Genomic DNA, 15,715 nt, shown 5'->3' with positions numbered 1-15,715 from the left:
TGATGCAAACTGGTGCACAAGAAATTTACAGGTATCTGAAAGTGATGGTCATCATACTTTGCCAAATTTTATAATGTTGCCATTTAATGCATGATCATAGAACTTAACTGAAAGCTTGGCACAGCACTCAGAGAGTATGATCAACACCCTGGCAACTACTTACTTACTTCCCAATTGCACAGACATGCCCGTGGTTTTGCATGCTCACTTTGGTCAGTGTGTTTGTCCAGTGGTCCATGAAACATGGCAAGGTGTAATCAGAAGCGTGCAGGGAATCCAGTTTGTTGAGTAAATGTTTGGTTGTGCAAATACGTGTTACTGTTCCTGACGGAGATTTACTTCTGCTGCCACATAATTTTCTTTCAGGTTGAGGCAGGTTCTCTTCTTCTCCACCTATACTTTGGCATAACAAGTTGTGGAAAGTCCATGAGGCTGCAATAATCTTGAAGATCTAGGCTGACCTGTACTATGTGTTTCCTCTGATACTGCCCTTCCTCCTCCAGGACCAGCACATAGAAAAGGGATTTATAGTAAGAAACCCATGGGTCTTATTTCACAGAATCACAGAAATCACACAGTGCAGATAGAGGCCATTTCGGCCCATCGAGCCTGCACCGACACATATCCCACCCTATCCCCGTAACCCCACGTATTTAATCCCCCTAACACTAAGGGTCAATTTATCATAGCCAATCAACCTAACCTGCACATCTTTGGACTGTGGGAGGAAACCGGAGCACCCGGAGGAAACCCACGCAAACACGGGGAGAATGTGCAAACTCCACACAGACAGTCACCCGAGGCCGGATTCGAACCCGGGTCCCTGGCGCTGTGAGGCAACAGTGCTCAATTACAGTTCCTTTGGCCAACACCATAGGGAGCAGCTTTAAGAAGATGCAACTAGCTGCTGTTGTGTAACCCAAGAACATCAGAAAGGAAACAATGAAATTGCTGGGTCAACATGCAGCTACTTGATGCAACTATCAAGCAGACACCCCTTTAAGTACAGGAACCAGCATGGCTGAATGGGTCAATGAAGGAACTATGCAGTCTGGTGCTCAGCGCCAGCTGCTGAGACTGCATTTTAGGGCAAAATCCTCATTTTTTTTTTGAGGCTGTAATATGCCTAGTGCACGCCTGGTGTGCAGGCTCTCAGTGCCATAGATACTTACTCTTCACCTTATCCTATGCTATGTGCAACGGGTGCACAGTGGGATACAGTGCCTGATACTATAGTTCATCTATGCCTGGTGTGCATCCAGTTATGAAATAAGTACTATTTGGAGATCTCCCATTTATCACCCACAATGACACGGCTAAACATAGACTTACAGGTCCCATTTTAATTTACAACAGCATTAACTTAGATTTTCTCTTTTTTCAGGGCCTTGACTGCTGCTGGGATCAACCCTTCATGTAATACCAGTTACACGGTAAGATCTAATAACATCTATCTCAAAAATATTTAAAGATTCAAATAATATCTGCCCTTTATTGAGTCTCAAGAACATTTCTGTTTTGATATAGAATGATACAGCACAAGAGGCCATTTGGCCCATTGTGTTTGTGTGAGCTCTTTAAAAGTGCTTTCCAATTAGTCCCACTTCCCTGCTCTTTCCCCATAGCCCTGAAGATTTCTCCTTTTTCAAGTATAAATCCAATTCCCTTTTAAAAGTTATCAATTAATCTGCTTCCACAAGCCTTTCAGGTAGTGCATTCATTACAACTCGCTACATCATTTTTTTCCTTATTTCCAGATTAGAATTATAGAATAGTACAGCACAAAAGGAGGCCATTCAGCCCATCGAGTCTGCGCTGGCTCTTTCGAAGAGCAATCCAGTCAGTCCCACTCTCTCGCTCTTTCCCCAGCTCCCTGCAATTTTTTCTCCTTCAAGTATTTATCCAATTCTGTTTTGAAGGTTACTATTGAAGCTGTATCCACCACCCTAACAGGCAGTGCATTCCAAATCCTAGCCACTCGTTGCGTTAAAAAGTTTTTCCTCATGCCACCTCTGGTTCTTTTGTCAACCACCTTGAATCTGTGCCCTCTGGTTATCGACTCTTCAGCCATTGGAAACAATTTCTCTTTATTTACTCTATTTAAACTAAATAAGATTTTAAACACCTCGATCAAATCTCCTCTTAGCCTTCTATGCTCTAAGGAGAGCAACCCCAGCTTCTCCAGTCTATCCACACAACGGCAATCCCTCATCTCGGGAACTGATGCTGTTACCGTCATAGGCTGGCCTAGAAAGCAGATTCTCAAAGGCTTCATGTCCCTGATATCCTACAAAATCTATTTCAAGTTGAACTGAATGAAATGGGTGAGCAGCGGCAGAAAAGAGGCCCGGGGTATGTTAAATGTTCCGTTCCGGGCGGGAAGTCAAGGAGAGGTGGCAGAAAATCACGCGGCCCGGAGGCTGCCCACCGAGACCAGGTAAGTGGCAGGATCGGCTGTTGGGGCCATCCCCCGGGGATGGAGGGTCACACGATCGGGAAGGGGGGTGGGAGTCTGCAGCAGTGGAGCCCGGAAAAACACTCCTGTTCCTCCTGGACACGTAAGAATGTTTAAAAAATGTAATGTTTTCGAGCCGCTTCCGGCCCCGATCCTCTTCCCCACAAGGTTGGCCTGTCGGGAAACTCACTGTGGCTTCCCACTCAAGCCGTCGAGTTAAGATTACAGTCACATCTCGCTGGTGTTATTGGGACCCGACATGTATATGTTAAAAAGGACCGCGTTGGCTTTGGGTGCATGTCCTTTCCGCCTGCTCGGGAGAGGGAGAAGGGGGGCAAGGTTTGCAAGATTATTTCAGTGAAGACTGACATTAAATCAAGAACAGTCAGCTCCCGGGCGGGTAAGAAACCTGGACGATTTTAACTATCCACCCACCTGGTTTCTGCCAGGCGGCTGGGGTAAAAATCAACCCCATGAGTTGACTTTTGTCTATCACTGCAGCTGCTTGTAAAGTGCTCATCAAACTTGTAGTGTATGTGCCTTTAAGAGCCCCATGTGTACTGTAATGCCGGTAATGGCCACTCGGGCTATATATGCCTGTATATTGTGTTCTTTCAGTTAGTTCCCCTCCAGACTTTGTTTAGTAAACACCTATGAAACCAACTCCTGTCTTCAGTGTTTCTATCAACACACAGACACAACAGTGGCGACGAATTGGAAACGGACTTACCTGCAATTCGGCAGCACCTCAAGGACATCGATTCCTCTGGTGTCCAAAGTTGAAGAAAAATCAAGAAAAAGAAAAAGCTGTGGTTTCACCAGCTAGCCAAGCTGGTGGCAGGTACTGCAATAATCCTTCCTGGGCGTCGGGCTGGGGCTCCAGCGGCTGGCTCTACAGCTGGGCCAAGCAGCGAAAGCGGAGGCAAGCAGTAACAGACGGGGAGGGAGCACTCGGGAGAAGGCCGGCGCTGCAAGCAGGTCGGCGTTCAGACATAGAGAGTCCGGCAGGAACGAGTCTCCAACTGTAAAGAAATAAATAAAAAGAACGGAAACCGCGGGAAACAGCGTTGTCATCGGCAGCAGCGGCGGGGAAGCGCCATATCCTTTCTGCAGAAAAGAAAGAAAAGTGCGGGAAGCGCCATTTTATTTCTAGGATGCCTAAGTCTGGCAATATTCATGCTTTTGATAACGAGATAGAGGATTGGACCACATATGTGGAAAGAGTGGAGGTATATTGCACCGCAAATGAAATAGAAGATGGAAAAAAAGCTTCAGTACTGCTAAATCTAATGGGCGCAAAGACATACGGGCTGTTACGAAACCAAAGGACAAGAATTTTAAAGAAATTGTTGATACCCTACAGGAGCACTTAAACCCAACACCGCTGCTGATAGCGGAACGATTCAAATTCTTCAAGAGAAATCAACACAAGAATGAAAGTAACGCTGATTACCTCACCGAATTAAGAAAGCTATCAAAACACTGCCAATTCGGGGCAGGACTAGCAGATTATCTTCGAGACAAATTCATCTGCGGTCTCTTAAGTGAAGGAACACAGAAAAGGCTGCTTTCTGAAAAAGATTTAACACTGGACAAGGCTTTCAGTATGGCTGTATCATACGAAGCAGCCGCAAGAGGAGCTGCAGAGATACAACAAAAGACACAGGACTTCGGCACCCATGAAATGACACAGGGTTTCGAGAGATGTTATCGCTGCGGCAGATCCACCCATGACCAGAGGGACTGCTGGTTCAAGGACAAAGCATGCAGGCAATGCGGAAAGATTGGACACATTGCACGGGTATGCCGATCTGGACAAAAAGAATCCACAGACAGGAAAAAAAAAATCAATAAAGAAAAGTACAGAAAGGTACAAATGATGACGGACAGTAGCTCCGAAGACCAGAAGAGCGATAGCGACTCCGAAAACAAGAGACTAAGCTGTCTCAAATTACATAATGTAATTGCCAAAGATGACTACCAAACCATTTGGGTTACCCTCACGATAGCAGGGTCCCCAGTTAAAATGGAGCTAGATACAGGAGCAGCTCTGACCGTCATAAATCGACGGGATTACGAGCGGCTATTTCCGCATATACCTTTAAAAGACACATCCATTATCTTGAAAACATATACGGGGCAGAAAGTATACCCCAAAGGAAAAATAAGGGTGCCTGTTGTATACAACGGCAAGGAAATACAAAAGTTGTATTTATACATTCTACAAGATGGTGGTCCACCGCTGTTGGGACGTGAATGGATCAGGAAAATACGTTTAGACTGGCACTCCATTCAGGCACTGACGGTGACCAGTAAGAAAAAAAACGATGACGTCATACCTGAACGATTAAAAGACATCTTGGCCAACGCCAAAGAAGTGTTTCAAGAGAAACTAGGAACCTTGAAAGGCATCACCGCCTCAATAAAAGTGGAAGATGCAGCAATTCCCAAGTTTTTTAAGGCAAGGCCGGTGCCATACGCAATTCGTCCAGCAGTCGAGGCAGAGCTGGAGAATTTGGAAAAGGCAGGCGTATTATCCAAAATAGATTGGAGCGAGTGGGCAACACCCATCGTTCCAGTCATGAAGAAAGCATTGAATAATGATAAATCTGAAGAACAGAGAAAAATTCGCATCTGTGGAGACTTTAAGGTGACTGTAAACCCGGTCCTTCACACGGTACAGTATCCTCTTCCGAGGATAGAAGATACTTTCGCCTCACTATCCGGAGGGAAACGTTTCACAAAAATTGACTTGGCACAGGCATATCTACAGATGGAGGTTGAAGAGGCCTTTAAAAAATATCTCACGATAAATACACACAAAGGTCTGTACCAGTACAATCGACTGGTTTTCGGAGTAGCATCCGCTCCAGCTATCTGGCAAAGAGCTATGGAGCAAGTCCTGCAAGGGATTCCGGGGACTCAATGCTACCTAGACGACATCCTTGTAACAGGAGAAAACGACAACGAGCACCTTGCCAATTTGGAGCAGGTGCTCACTAGGCTGAGAGAACAGGGCCTACGAGCAAATCGCCCCAAGTACGAATTTTTCCAAAATCAAATATCATATTGTGGCCACATAATTAACAAGGAAGGGTTGCATAAGTCACCTGAAAAAATTGAAGCGGTCATAAAAGCCCCAGCACTTGAAAATGTTTCACAATGAAGGTCGTTCCTGGGATTAATAAATTACTATCATAAATTTTTACCGAACTTATCAACTCTTCTACACCCTCTTAATGAACTGCTACAAACAGGAGTAATTTGGAAATGGAGCGAAGACTGTAAACGTGCCTTCCATAAATGCAAAGACTTAATCACGTCCAAAGAAGTTTTGGCTCATTACAACCCATCACTGCCAATCAGATTGGCGTGCGATGCATCCCCTTACGGCGTAGGAGCAGTATTATCGCATAAATTCCCTGATGGCTCGGAACGGCCGATAGCTTTTGCGTCACGCTCATTGAACTCAGCTGAGCGTAACTATGCCCAAATCGACAGGGAAGCACTCAGCCTGGTATGGGGAGTGAAGAAGTTCAACCATTACCTACACGGACAAAAATTTACCTTGTTGACTGACCATCAACCCCTCATCTCCATATTCAACCCTAAAAAGGGTGTTCCCATTATGACAGCACAAAGGCTACAGAGGTGGTCCCTTTTTCTAGGGGCACACCAATACAACATAGAATACAAAGGATCAAAACAGCATGGGAATGCTGACGGGTTATCGCGCCTACCGTTGCCAACGGTAGAAGAAGCACCTACCGTAGACCCAGTGGAGATTTTCCACTCTACCATAGTCGAATGTCTACCAGTAACAAATTCTGCCATTGAAAAGGAAACTAGAAATGACCCGACTCTCTCACGAGTCTACGATTTAACAGTGAAGGGATGGCCAGCACATGGCGAACCAATGTTGCCAGCATTCTCGCAAAGAAGAGAACAGCTGTCAGTGTGCCGAGGAACCTTGATGTGTGGATCCAGAGTGGTGATTCCACCCAAACTCCAGGATAAAGTTCTAAAGGAGCTTCACGAGGGGCATCTGGGTGGAGTGAAAATGAAGAACCTAGCCAGGGCGTTTGTATGGTGGCCAGGTATCGATGGAGATATCGAAGAAATGACCAAGAGCTGCCTAGGATGCCAGAAGGTCCAAAACGCTCCACCCCAGGCCCCTCTACATCCATGGGAGTGGCCCTCATCTCCCTGGCAAAGGGTACACATCGACTTTGCTGGTCCATTTATGGACTCAATGTTCTTGATCGCGGTTGATGCATACTCCAAGTGGCCGGAGGTAATAAAGATGTCCTCCACCACCACGGAAAAAACCATCACAGTATTAAGGACCATATTTGCCAGGAATGGGCTGCCGGAACAGATCTGTTCTGATAATGGACCGCAATTTGTGTCCGAAGAATTCAGGAAGTTCTTAAAAAACAATGGGGTTAAGCACTACACGTCTGCCCCATACCATCCCGCCACCAATGGATTGGCTGAAAGGTTTGTCCAGACCTTCAAGAAGGCCATAAAGGCCATGGGTAATGAAGACATAAAACTTCAGCACAAGGTGGATAACTTCTTGTTCGCATACAGGAATGCAACACATATGGTTACAAACCAAACTCCCGCCATGATGTTCTTCAATAGAAGCCTAAGATGCCAGCTGGATTTGATCAAGCCAAACATCAGAAGGGACGTGGAGAACTGGCAATTTCAAGGCATGAATGAAAGGCCAAATAGAACCTTCCAGATAGGTCAACAAGTTTTGGCCCGGGACTACCGTACCGAGAAATGGCAGCCTGGAACTATCTGCACACGACTAGGACCGCTGATGTATACCGTGGACATCGGAGAAAGCATAATAAGGCGCCATGCTGACCAAATCATAGAGTCATCCGAAAAGGGACAACCTACACCACAACTCTATACGCCTAACGATGAAGTAGAGATACCCATATCTACCTCCGATCCGGTGATACTGGAACCCGATGAACCCGACACTGGCATTCAAGCCGAATCTGCCTTGCCAAAAGAACCTACTACACCACCAGAAACTACTACACCACCGAGGCCTTATCCGGACCGAGTCAGGAAGCCTCCGGAGAGACTGACTTATAATTAATTAACTGCAGCAATGTGTAGATTATTTTTCTTGTAACATGTAATTAATAATTACTTAAAATATTATGTACTGGTTGGCTAAAAGGGGAGGAATTGTAGTGTATGTGCCTTTAAGAGCCCCATGTGTACTGTAATGCCGGTAATGGCCACTCGGGCTATATAAGCCTGTATATTGTGTTGTATCAGTTAGTTCCCCTCCAGACTTTGTTTGGTAAACACCTATGAAACCAACTCCTGTCTTCAGTGTTTCTATCAACACACAAACACAACAAAACTGGCCTATGGCCAATAACTAAAAACTGTGGCAGCAATATATCCCACAAAAGCACAAACACAAATAGGACAAAAATGGCCACTTAACAAGGATGGGGTAAAAAGAGCCAAACAATCTTCACTGAAATAATCTTCAAACCTTGCCCTTCTTCTTCCCCCCCACCACCTCTCCCTAGCCTCCCAGGGGAAAATAATATATAGTAGCACAAATTGCCAAATGCATCATGTACCAGATGCCAAACTGGTCTGTATACTAATAATGTAAAGTGTATGTCATGTACAATATAATGTGACAGTCTCATTAATACAATTATAAATTAAAAGTAAGTATTTTTAATGTGCTTTTATCCTTCCTGAAGGTTTGTATTTTTTGAAAATATACTTCTAAATAAAAGGCATTTGCAAGAATCCCTTGGGATGGAAGCAAAAGAATTATCATCACAATTTACCAAGAGTCAGTTGTGACACACTCCCCGGTGTCTCAAATAGCAGCTTTATTAGTGAAGTCCTAAACGGAAGAAAATAATTCACGGCCGTCTCTTATCCTTTATCTCATTCTGATCCTCTAGCTTTTCTCACACTCTTCATTGTCTTCTTTTGCTTCTCGGTCTTTTCCACGGTGTCTAAATTGTCAGACTGCTTGTCCAATATACAGTTCTGGATGAACAAAAATTTTCTCCAATTAAATATTGGGAAGACCGAAGCCATTGTTTTCGGTCCCCGCCACAAACTCTGTTCCCTCGCCACCGACTCCATCCCTCTCCCTAACATCTGTCTGAGGCTGAACCACACTGTTCGCAACCTTGGTGTCATATCTGACCCTGAAATGAGCTTCCGACCACATATCCGCAGCATAACAAAGACCGCCTATTTCCACCTCTGTAACATTGCCCGTCTCTGCCCTTGCCTCAGCTCATCTGCTGCTGAAACCCTCATCCATGCCTTTGTTACCTCTAGACTAGACTATTCCAACGCACTCCAGGCTGGCCTCCCACATTCCACCCTACGTAAAGTTGAGGTCATCCAAAACCCATGCCCGTGTCTTAACTTGCACCAAGTCCCATTCGCCCATCACCCCTGTGCTCGCTGACCTACATTGGCTCCCGGTTAAGCAGTTCCTCGATTTCAAAATTCTCATCCTTGCTTTCAAGTCCCTCGATGGCCTTCTCCCTCTCTAATCCTGTAATCTCCTTCAGCTCCCCCCCCACCCCCCAACCCCGAGATATCTGCGCTCCTCTAATTCTGCCCTCTTGAGCATCCCTGATTATAATCGTTCAATCTTTAGTGGCCGTGCCTTCTGTTGCCGAGGCCCTATGCTCTGGAATTCCCTGCCTAAACCTCTCCACCTCGCTACCTCTCTTTCCTCCTTTAAGACGCTCCTTAAAACCTACCTCTTTGACCATGCTTTTGGTCACCTGCCCTAATTTATCCTTATGTGGCTCGGTGTCAAATTTTTTGTCTTAAAATACTCTTAGGACATTTTACTGCGTTAAAGGTGCTATATAAATACAAGCTGTTGTTGTTGTTCTCAATCCATTTTCCCTCACCCTCCTCTAATCAACCTGAATCTGTCTTTTTCTCAATTCACAGTATGAGCATTTCCACTCAGCACTGTCTGATCTGGGCACTCATGTTAATCTCCAGTGTTACAATCACACGGTAAGATTTTCATAAATTAGCCTGTTTGATCACGTCACTTATTGATTTTAAGAGTAAGAGACATGCGGTTTTATCCCTAAACACTGAAGATTCAACAGGTTTATATTATGGAGTTGCAATAGAGACATAGGAGGTGATTTTGCCAGCCCTGGGGAGGCGGGTTTGGAGGCAGGGCTGCCGGGAAAATGGCAGAATCTGGGGACGGGTACCCATCCCGCCCTGTGCCATCTTCCCAGGAGGCGGGTACCTGACCCGCGCCAGGTCCCGTCTCCTGGAGGCGGGAAGGGGATTACAGCCACTTAACTGGCAGTTAAGAGGATTATCCCCATTTTTCCATCAGAGGTGCGGGCTTCCCGATGTCGAGGCGAGCAGTGGGTCTGCGGGGTCGGAGGGATCAAAAAGTGTGCTGTGGTGATGAGTTTCTCAAAGCTGTCAAACAATGACAATTCACCTATCAAAAATTTTTGACAGATGAAACGTCATACGCTGACGTTCTCTGTAACCGGCTTCCCCTTAATTGGCCTGCTAAACCTGCTGGGCGGGCTTAACAAGGTCCATCAAGGGAAAATAGCGTGGGTTGGCCACAAGTCGATGGAGGCGGGACTAAAACCTGACAAGCAGCAGTCCCGCCTCCAATGCGCCCCCATTGGCAAAATCACCCCCATATTCATTGTAACAGTAGCATTGAAATATATGTAATTTGATTCTTCACATTTTTTCAAAATGTCTTCTTAGTCACTTGATGGTACAGTCGACCAACAAACCTGTGGCAGGACAGGTATCTCTCAACTTGTAGGTGACAGTGTGATGTAATTTGAGGGTATTTGAATGAGCTGTTCCCTCTTGCAATGGTCTCACCGCACTTCCTTTTAGTGGTCCTCGAATCCCCTCTGAACCAGAATCAACAGTCCTGCGGTTTCTGCCCCTGCAGCATCCTCGTACTCTCCAGCACTCATACAATCCTAGTGGGTTGATGCGCACTACATTTAATTTTTCTGCAAGCCACTCTGAAAGATGGTATGATCAAGATACCACACTTGCACTGGGCTTTGATTCTTAATTAACTAACTAGATTTATAAAAATTAAAGTAGGACACATACAGAACAGCACAAGCTTATGCAAAATGACAACAGCCGTATGTTTTCAAACTACTCTCTACTCCCGACCACAGTGAATGTAGTCAGTTAGGCATTGTTCTAAGGAGTGTTAGGTACAGGTTCTCTCTCCTGGTCTACCTTCCCTCTCACATTTTCTTCAACTGTCAAGCAAGCATTTCCAAAGGAATGGCACTGATAGGGCATGGAGAAGAAGGACTTGTGTACTTCCTAGTGGTAATTTACATATTAACACTGGCAGAGACCCAGACCAGGTGCCATGGCTGGAGGGAATCTGACGGACGATAATACAAGGGAGGGGGAAATACCTCCTTCAATTTGTTGTGATTTTATTGTACTTCCTGTTTTCTCCTTCCTGAACACCTCACCTTCTCCTTGAGCACTCATGCTACCTACCGAAGTCAGGACAGTGGGATCGTTCAGCTGACTGACATGTCCAAGAACGCTGTAAATGCCGCTCTTTGATCAACCCACTAAGAAGCACACAAAGTGGGTCTGTTGGGGACTGTTCCATTACATTTTCCTCCCTCTCACAGAGAAAAGTAAGTGCAAGATCCCCCCCAGCACATACAGTGATACAGAGGAAACTTCACTGTAAATGTTAGAGACTGGGGCGGTATAAATTTGTCTTGGACTGTAGCACAAAATGGAAAAGAGTGTAAACCAGACTGCCCTTTCGCTAGTGTCTGTTTCGGCTACTGCCGAAGGAGAACTTATACCCTGGCATTCATACTGGAGTCTCCAAGCTTTCATTTCAACACACAGTATTGCAGAAACTGTGCTGCTCTGCATGCATGTTGCTTCAGCTTTTAAGATCAGTGGAATGTCAGATTGTTAGCTTCTTCAGATAGGGCGATATATTTGCGCACTGCGATTTTCTGATGTAACAAATTCCTTTGTAATTTTAATTTTCTCTTCTGACTGCAGAAAAGCCAGCACCTCCAAATAATAAATTATTCAGCCACAACTTCATCGGCGCATAAGAAGTGCATTTTACTCTTCTGAGACAGACCTCTATATTCTGGGGACAATAAACAGACCAAATAGCTTTAGTTTGTGTAGCCCGAGTGCCATTTTTGGTCACAGGAATCTACCTCTGTTAAGCTACCACTATGAAGTGTGTGCATGCAACCCGAAATGATTTTTCCTCTGATCTTACTTTTTGTTTTTCTTCTTTCCTCCTGGGAAAGCGTCTTATCTTCATTTACACTTCGCCCAATGATATGTCTGAGATCATGCATTTACCATGTGCGGATTCATGCATCCATATTGATTCACCAAAGAACTGCACTGCCATATAATAGTATTCATTATATTGTGTAGGTTGTTTCCATCACTGTTTGTGATCCTTAACACTCTTCAGAGAAAGGTTAATGTCTGTCTACATTACCAGTCTAAGTTGAGAAAAAGAAAACGGCAAACGCTGGAAATCTGAAATAAAAACAGAAAATGCTGGAAATATGCAGCATGTCTATCAGCATCCAATTTTTTAAAAAGTAAATGTTTCAGGTATCTAATGAAGTTTTTCCACCTAAAACATTAGCCTCGCTTATCTCTTTCTGCTGACAGACCTGCACTTTCTGTTTTAATTTTGACTGCCATCTTGAAGTCGAGGTAAAATGGTAACGACTTACAACAATGTCACCAATACAGCACTGCCCTCTAATACGGTTTCTTTTCTCTCTTTCAGAAACGGCAGATTCTGATGCAAATCAAAATTCCCCTAAGTAAGGACCTTTCTGTTGGCTGCAATACTCCCGAGGAAAATGTCAGTAAATCTTTTTATAAACCATGTACACACAAGGCTGACATATATTTCTATCCTATGACACAGCATCCGCATAATCCGTGTCCCTAAAGGGGTCTTCTTCTACTTACATCCTTCTGTTGTTTTAAGGATGATTTTGCTTTTGAGTGAAATGTATTAGACCCCTTATCTTCAGATCTTCAGTTGTGACCCAAACCACAACTTAAAGTTTGTTTTTCTTCTGAGTGAAGACAAATGCTGCAGCATCATTTTCCAGCATCATTTTTTTTGTCAGAATATTGTGTACGGCCCATTTTGAAGCAGCCTATTTTTCTTTTGCCTTTTATTCTAAGAGTGTTTAAACTTTAACCTACTGGTTACAGTATTTTGACCTAACTCTATTAAGTTTCTTTTATCAGGGTATATGTTAAGCATGCAATCGCCATAAGTTCTGTCGCTTTTGTGAAATGTTGTCTTTGTACAATCTCCGCCAGTTGGGAGATAGGGCAAGAACTGAACTGTGTGTCTTTGATAACAAAGTGCACCTCCGGCAGCCCCGTTTCCTATGTTACCTGCCCACTCCTGAATTGATTCACTCCACTACTTTAGTGAAATCACCTGAGAACAGACTCAACTCATGTGGCTCTGTTGGTAGCTCCAGAGACTTGAGCACATCAATCCAGGCCGACACTCCAGTGCAGTGCCGAGGGAGTGCTGCACTGTCGGAGGGGCCGGCTTTCGGATCAGATGATAAACTGAGGCCCCGTCTGCTCTCTCAGGTGGACGTAAAAGATCCCATGGCACTATTTTGAAGAAGAGCGGGGGAGTTATCCCCGGTGTCCTGGCCAATATTTATCCCTCAACCAACATAACAAAAACAGATGATCTGGTCAGTATCATATTGCTGTTTGTGGGAGCTTGCTGTGCGCAAATTGGCTGCCGCGATTCCCACATTATAACAGTGACTCCACTTCATTGACTGTAAAGCGTTTTGAGGCGTCCAGTGGTTGCGAAAGGCACTATATTTTCTTTTTTATGGCCTACAGATTTTTGTTAACTGTATTTCCCCTCGCACATTTACACTTAATGTTTTTGTCCCTTATTTCCCTAATTCCCTGTTCTGGTAACTGTAACTGGTAGAATAGATAAGGGAGAACCAGTGGATGTGGTGTATTTGGACTTTCAGAAGGCTTTCGATAAGGTCCCGCATAAGAGATTAGCGTGTAAAGTTAAAGCACATGGGATTGGGGTTAAGGTACTGACTTGTATAGAGAGCTGGTTGGCAGACAGGAAGCAAAGAGTTGGAATAAACGGGTCTTTTTCCGAGTGGCAGGCAGTGACTAGTGGGGTACCGCAGGGATCGGTCCTAGGACCGCAGCTATTCACAATATATATTAATGATCTAGACAAGGGAACTAGATGTAATATCTCCAAGTTTGCAGATGACACAAAGCTGGGTGGGCGTGTGTGCTGTGAGGAGGATGCAGATAAACTCCAGTATGATTTGGACAGGTTGGGTGATTGGGCATGTGCATGGCAGATGCAGTATTATGTGGATAAATGCGAGGTTATCCACTTTGGTGGCAAAAACAGGAAGGCAGATTATCTGAATGGCAATAGATTGAGAGAAGGGGAAGTGCAACGAGACCTGGGTGTCCTTGTGCACCAGTCGCTGAAGGTAAGCATGCAGGTGCAGCAGGCGGTTAAGAAGGCAAATGGTATGTTGGCCTTCATAGCGAGAGGGTTCGAGTACAGGAGCAAGGATGTCTTGCTGCAGTTGTACAGGGCCTTGGTGAGACCACACCTTGAGTATTGTGTGCAGTTTTGGTCGCCTTATCTGAGGAAGGATGTTCTTGCCATGGAGGGAGTGCAGCGAAGGTTCACCGGGCTGATACTGGGATGGCAGGAATGACGTATGAAGAGAGATTGGGTCGATTGGGCTTGTATTCGCTAGAGTTTAGAAGAATGAGAGGGGATCTCATTGAAACTTATAAAATTCTAACAGGACTAGACAGACTAGATGCAGGGAGGATGTTCCCGATGGCGGGGGAGTCCAGAACCAGGGGTCACAGTCTAAGGATAAGGGGTAAGCCATTTAGGACTGAGATGAGGAGTGGAATTTCTTCACCCAGAAAGTGGTAAACCTCTGGAATTCTCTACCACAGAAGGCAGTTGAGGCCAATTCATTAAATATATTCAAGAAGGAGTTAGATATATTTCTTAAGGCTAAAGGGATCAAGGGATATGGGGAGAAAGCAGAGACAGGGTACTGAATTTGGATGATCAGCCATGATCTCATTAAATGGCGGAACAGGCTCGAGGGGCCTACTCCTGCTCCTATCTTCTATGTTTCTATGTTTCCCACATTCCGGCTGAGTTTGGAAAACTCATGGGATTGGAAGTTGTGGGCTCGAACGTGAGTGTTGCCACTCTCTGGTAGTGCGCTTGTACACCAGTGTGTTGTGCAACTAGCTTCCAGGAATGTGTTGCAAAATCTCAGTGTCAGACAGGACTGAGATTCAAACACTCATGACTTCTGAGCACTTGTGTTTTGTATCTGAAGCACATTTTAGATTTTTTTCTAATCCCCATTGCTCTTCTGACTTTTCAGACTAAGGAACAGGGAAGGCATATTATTATTATTAAGGCATGTAAATGAGGCTGATTATCACAGAATCACAGAAACCTCACAGTACAGATAGAGGCCATTTTGGCCCATCGAGCCTGCACCGACACATATCCCACCCGATCCCCGTAACCCCTACACCAACACATATCCCACCCTATCCCCTAGTACAGCTTTACGCAGCATCTGGCCATGGAGAACCTGCGAGTAGTTGATAAAATATATACATACTAAAAAAAAATCTAACCTATGTTTTCTTGTTTCACCGGGACATTTGAGACTCTCTTGTATATTTTGCACAAAAAAATTGGTTTGACTATTTCTTCATTGTAAATGCTCTGTATCTTATATATGTAGGTTTAACCCCAATAAATCATATATGAAAGTGGTATTTGTTTATTTCTGTATTATTAACCTTTTCCTTAAAGTGCAATCAAGTCTTGAAAATAAGTTGAAATTTTCAACAACAGAAATGATCACTTTTAAACTGTTAGCAGTAGCTTCTCCAATAACTTAGTGGGTAAATTCATTGCATGGTGGACTGCAGAACCACCAGGTCCCGGGTTCGATTCTGCGATCTGTCAGCTGAGATAGGGTGCTACAACCTCTCAGTTCCCCGTTCTTGGGAGGGGGGAAATTACAAAGTATTTACAGCACAGAAACAGGCCATTCGGACCAGCAAGTCCATGCCAGTGTTTATGTTCCACACGAGCCTCCT

At 44.7% G+C, this 15,715-nt stretch overlaps 1 protein-coding gene across 1 annotated transcript in view; it reads left to right on the top strand.

The window, feature by feature from the left end:
- Positions 1–15,386, top strand: part of rnaset2l (ribonuclease T2, like) — a 58,282-nt gene extending 42,896 nt beyond the window's left edge. The window contains exons 8-10 of the mRNA XM_085973589.1: positions 1,385–1,433; positions 9,440–9,508; positions 12,315–15,386. Coding sequence (XP_085829715.1) covers positions 1,385–1,433; positions 9,440–9,508; positions 12,315–12,482 — 286 coding nt within the window. The 3' untranslated portion in view covers positions 12,483–15,386. The remainder of the gene's footprint in view (positions 1–1,384; positions 1,434–9,439; positions 9,509–12,314) is intronic.
- The last annotated feature ends 329 nt before the right edge of the window (positions 15,387–15,715 follow it).

This window comes from Somniosus microcephalus, chromosome 34 (assembly GCF_052327205.1).
Source record: "Somniosus microcephalus isolate GS21.2 chromosome 34, FLI_Smic_1.0, whole genome shotgun sequence".
NCBI lineage: Eukaryota > Metazoa > Chordata > Chondrichthyes > Squaliformes > Somniosidae > Somniosus > Somniosus microcephalus.
Note: the sequence above shows the minus strand (reverse complement) of the source record. Positions and strands in the feature narration are given on the sequence as shown.